Below are 5,396 nucleotides of genomic sequence, written 5' to 3'. Positions count from 1 at the left end.
CCAATGTGTGCTATCAAGAAAAGAATAAAAAAAAGTCAAACAAATTCTGTAGAGTTGCTTTTTGCTGAACCTATTCAGGTTCAGCTTCAAAAGGTACCCATTTTTGTGCATTAAAATAATTTTTCCTGCTGGAAATGTTGATGAAATGCTGTCCTATGAAGTGATGTTACATTTCTGAAAGATAACATTGTGTATTTAAGATGCAGTGAGTGCAATCGCAACATGAAGAGCAAAGCCACAAAGTTTTATACTGGCCTACAACTTTCTAAAGTGCAACCTTATTTGTACTTTTTTGAAGTTGTACCTTTACAGAGTTTGCATCCTCGCAAGAGTGAGGAAGGATTTCAGCCTTAAATCAGAATACAAAGGACATGTAACTACCTCCAAGTGAAGGTAAGACGCACTCGTTTATTTCATGTTCTCTAATGTTCTCTCTGTGACTAACTGGACTGTTTTTCCTCTTTGGGAAATCAAATCCTGGAAAATGAATTAATCTCTTCCATATTCTAACTCAACATCTATAAACATTGTATTGACTGTTCAAGCAATGATTCACATTTTTAACTGTAATACAAGGCTAAAAAGCACTTAAAACAGAAGAAAATGTATTCACATTCTGTACAATAGAAATAGAATAATACTATCCCAAAGAAAATCTTGGAAAGTAAATCAAACTCACCATCATAAAACCTTTAACTGTACATGCAATGTTTAACATTTAAAATAAAACAGGCACGCCCTGTGATTGGCAGGCGACCCCACCAGGGTGTACCCCCGTTGGATAGGCTCCAACATACCCCCGTGACCCGAACACAAAACAAAGCAGCAACAGGGAGGAAACATAAAGGTGTGTGGTGATATTATTATTATTATTATTAAGTATTATTGTAGTTGTAATTAATTGTAGTGTATGGGGCAGCCTTACTTATGTAGCAATGTCTGGTTCTGTGGTTATCACTTATGTCCTGTTTGTCATCACAGGTGCCTTTTTGTCATGCAATTGCACAAAAAAAAAAAGGACATTTATTTTTTACTGAGCTGAAGTCACAAGATTTGCTGATTTTAAAGGTGCTGACTATTTAAACTCCCAGCTTTTGTTGTGACTTTTGACACAAAATGATTGTTTCAATGCCAGGTTGTATCACTTTTAATAATAATAATAATACATTTTATTTGTATAGTGCTTTTCAAAATACTCAAAGACACTTTACAGAAGAGTGAAGTTGAATAAAGCAAGTAAACAGAATAGAAGACACACCAAAATGCAACATTCATTGGTTAATACACAGTTAAAACATGAGTGCTTTACATTTTTTTGCTCAGTAACCAAAATTATGCTACATTTAATAACAAAACAATTACATACTATTTTACAGTATTTGATTTATTTTGATGCTTTTCTCTGTGATAATGTTTAATTATTTGCAAAGCAAATTTACATTTTTTTTGATTACCAGACAAAGAAAGAGAGAGGAAGGAAGTGAAGAAGGAGTCGAGTCGTTTAGATCTTGTCATCGTATCTCAAACAGAAGCTCGCCGTGGAGCGTCTAGCCTGGATTTAAAAACAACACTGACATTACAACACAATTCTGCAGTCCTTTCACATTGATGATGATCATGTTATTTCTACTAGGTGAGTGACAACACGCAATGGCGTATGTGCTCATATTAAGATTAACTTGAGTTTTTCCCCCCCTTCATCTTTGCTTCATTAGTACTGAATGCGCTCTCTGCCACTGGTGAACTGGTCCACACCGCAGCAGGCCGGAGAGTCACCATCAAGTGCGGCCTCAACAACTTCGTCAACAAACTAGAGTGGCTACACGGCAAAGATATAATCATCAGGATCAGTGGCAGGAATCGCATTCCTCAGAAAGGTGACCTATATGACAAAAACCTCTCCCTATTATTATAATTATGCATTAATTCAGCTCATGTGTGTATTCTTCAGGCAATTTTGACATTGCGTTGAGGTCAAAGGTCACATATGAGAAAAATCTGGTCATATCAGGTGTGAAGGAAGGAGACGCCGGACAGTTCACGTGCATTGCAGACTACAAGCGTGAAGAGCACACTCTCGCCGTCTTTACCGGTGAGCAGTGAACTCAGCATATGATACTGTATGTACAATCATATGATCATGTGACCTCCACCAATAATATAAAAGTAATGTAAATAGTAATATATTTACAGAATATAACAAATATGGCACGGCGGTTTAGTGGTTAGCACGCAGACCTCACAGCTAGGAGACCAGGGTTCAATTCCACCCTCTCTGTGTGGAGTTTGCATGTTCTCCCCGTGCATGCGTGGATTTTCTCCGGGTACTCCGGTTTCCTCCCACATTCCAAAAACATGCTAGGTTAATTGGCGACTCCAAATTGTCCATAGGTATGAATGTGAGTGTGAATGGTTGTTTGTCTATATGTGCCCTGTGATTGGCTGGCGACCAGTCCAGGGTGTACCCCGCTGGGATAGGCTCCAGCATACCTTGCGATCCCAGTAAGGATAAGTGACATAGAAATTAGATGGATGGATATCACGACCGAATCGTAATCCTTCATGGTTGCAAAAAATTTTTGGACCCAAGTTCGATTCCATCCTCGGGCGTATCTGACCAGTCCAGGGTGTACCCCGCCTCTCGTCCAAAGACAGCTGGGATAGACTCCAGCACCCCCTGCGACCCTTGTGAGGAAAAAGCGGTAGAAAATGAATGAATGAATGAATGAACATAACAAATATTTCGAATATAAAACCACCACAGCCGACAATCTATCATCATGTGACCACCTTCTGTACTATGTGTTGTCAGTATGGGTGGAGCCCCCGGGTTTCCTCCACGCGGGTGGCCAGGCTACACTAAACTGTAGAGTATCCGGTCTGCCTTTGGACACGGTGGTCCAATGGAGGGGTCCTGATGGGAGTCATCATCCTAGCTCCTCGGCTAGCCTCAACCCCGTGGAGGCTTCTCATAATGGCATTTGGAGGTGCATGATCACAAATGATGCCTCCACGTACGCAGAGATGGTTATTAGTGTTCAAGGTAAAAAAAAATTGCTAACTAAAACAGCTTAAATTTTGTTTAAGTATCTAATGTGTTTTTTTTTTTGTTTTGCAGCCTCCACGACAACCCCCTTCCAGATTTTTGGTAAGTGAACCTGCGTCTTTTTGTGAGAGTGAGGCCATTTTTTCTTGAGCAAACTGTCTGTTTAGGTGGTACTTCCCCGGCCCCCCGTGAGGGTTTAGTTCCAGAGCCGACCTTGTGGAGTCTGGCAGCCGGTGGCAGCGTGGTGGTGTTTCTGCTGCTGGTCTTGGTGCTGGTGTTGTTCCTACGGGTTAGAAGAATGAAGGCAAGTTATGCAAATGTATACTGTAACATTGAGATCGGTTAAAAATGTATTTGTTAGGTCAGATATTGTTCATATTAAATAGCACTTTAATCATCTGATTGGTTGGTTGGTTGGTTGACAGTCATCTTGTGCCGTGACCTTCAATTTCGGCTATACTGTGTCATTATGGGTTATCATAAAGACTCCTACATCCTAAAAACATGAATATCATGTTAATTAGCAACTCTATAAGTTGACCATAGGTATGAATGTGAGTGTGAAAGGGTGTTTGTTTTTTTTTGTGCCTTGTGATTGGCTGGCGACCAATCCAGAGTGTACCCCGTCCCACTTCCAAAGTCAGCTAGGATAGTCTCCAGCGCACCTCTGTGACCCCTAACGAAGACTAAGCAGCATAGAAACTAAATGAATGACAATGAGAATGCAAATTGAGTCTGAATCTGATTCAGTCCAGTTACCTTATATGCTCTCGTCTCATTGTTCTTTCCTTTTTTCATCTTTTAGAAAATTTCCCACCAGACGAAGAACCCCAGAAAGTCTCTGAATTCCCGACAGTATTGCCATTGTCGCTGGTATTCCGCTCTTTCCATTCTTCATTTTTTGCCTTTTTACCACCATGTACTTCATTAATGTGTGCTAATTAGTGCGGAAACGTCTACCCCCACCCACCCGCTCACCATATTATCCCACCTCTCCCCCCTTCCTTTATCGCAGCCCGCCAGCTGCTGTTGCAGCAGCACCACCACAGAAGAAGAAGCCGCCGCCGCCGCCGCTGCCCGCCTTCTCGGCACAGAAGTGATAGAAGAATGCAAAAAGATGGATAAGGAGTGAAGACAAAGAATTCTTAATTATGCAGCATATTCTTTTTTTTTGACTAGCAGTGACATGAATGTAAAGATGATGACTATAATTTGGATTAATACTTTTTTAGTTAATTACACATTACTGTCACACTATGCATTTGTAATTCCTGTGGTTAAAAACATCTACTTTTACTATTATTTAAATGATGAAGTATAAAACTATTGTTTTAAGCCCAACATTATTCATACCATGACCAAAGTAAGTGAATTTATATTGCATTTATTAGTATTTTACTATCAGGAAATGACACAAGAAAGTGGCAAAAGACTAAGATGTTGTTGAAAAATATAATGATAATTTAAAATAATTTTTGTTTTACAAAATGTGTAAATAAAAGTAGTAAATAAGATATTAAAATATATATACATTTGTTTTAATGCATCACTGTGTAAATATATGCTATATATTTACCTTATATGATTCATATAAAATATGACTATGAATATACTAATGTGTGCTATAAAAATATACATATGCGTGTTTTAATAAAGCGGCCAATATTTTTCTGTAATATTTTCAACAGAAGTTCTTAGTTGTTTGCCACTTTCTACAAAACAAGAAAAAAAAGGAAACCTCTTCAATGAAATTAAAACAAACTCAAACAACAAAATTTAATTATTTGGGGGGGGCAAAGAAAAATCCACTCAACTCACATTTGACCAGGGTATGAATCTTTTTGGACTAAAGCAAGACAGTATTATCTATGTATCATTTATATTTCATTACATGTGTCTAAATAAAATACTTATTTTTGCCTTTCAAAAAAATGTAGTTTATATTGAAAGAAGGTGAACATCAGCTGTGTACTTTTGCCACAACTGTTACAATGCGACACAGGTGCGTTGCCAAAATGAGTACACAGTAGATGCAGTAAACCACGAACCATCCGAAATGTGAGACCCAGATTCGTGACGCATTCAATAACAAAACTCAATCCTTTATGTTTGTCTATGCTAAATTGCAAATGGTAGATTCTTACTGCTGAAAATCTTTATTCCAATTTCATTTAAATATTGACTGTATCCTAACATTACCGCAACATCTAATGTGTTATTTGTTTGACTTCCTGTGTGTGTGTGTGTGTGTGTGTGTGTGTGTGTGTGTGTATACGTGTGTGTGAATGTATAGGAGCCTCGTGCACACGTTCCCTCAGAGCTGCACTGATCACATCTTCTGCAAGTTTCC

At 38.6% G+C, this 5,396-nt stretch overlaps 1 protein-coding gene across 2 annotated transcripts; it reads left to right on the top strand.

Moving 5' to 3' along the window:
* The first annotated feature begins 242 nt into the window (after positions 1 to 242).
* On the top strand, positions 243 to 4,206 carry LOC131105196 (netrin receptor DCC-like). 2 transcript variants are annotated; one of them, XM_058053066.1, is made up of 10 exons: positions 243 to 393; positions 753 to 847; positions 1,458 to 1,633; positions 1,716 to 1,877; positions 2,012 to 2,092; positions 2,813 to 3,043; positions 3,119 to 3,148; positions 3,214 to 3,350; positions 3,852 to 3,919; positions 4,062 to 4,206. In XM_058053066.1, the coding sequence occupies exons 3-10, from the start codon at positions 1,609 to 1,611 to the stop codon at positions 4,144 to 4,146; spliced, it is 819 nt and encodes a 272-aa protein (XP_057909049.1). In that variant the 5' UTR covers positions 243 to 393; positions 753 to 847; positions 1,458 to 1,608; the 3' UTR covers positions 4,147 to 4,206. The 2 variants fall into 2 exon arrangements, with proteins under 2 accessions (XP_057909049.1, XP_057909048.1); XM_058053065.1 differs by having other exon boundaries at positions 1,952 to 2,092.
* Positions 4,207 to 5,396: the final 1,190 nt, after the last annotated feature.

Source organism: Doryrhamphus excisus, chromosome 17, assembly GCF_030265055.1.
Source record: "Doryrhamphus excisus isolate RoL2022-K1 chromosome 17, RoL_Dexc_1.0, whole genome shotgun sequence".
In the NCBI taxonomy this organism is placed as follows: Eukaryota; Metazoa; Chordata; class Actinopteri; order Syngnathiformes; family Syngnathidae; genus Doryrhamphus; species Doryrhamphus excisus.
The sequence above is the reverse complement of the archived record's forward strand: the minus strand, read 5'-3'. Positions and strand labels throughout refer to the sequence as shown.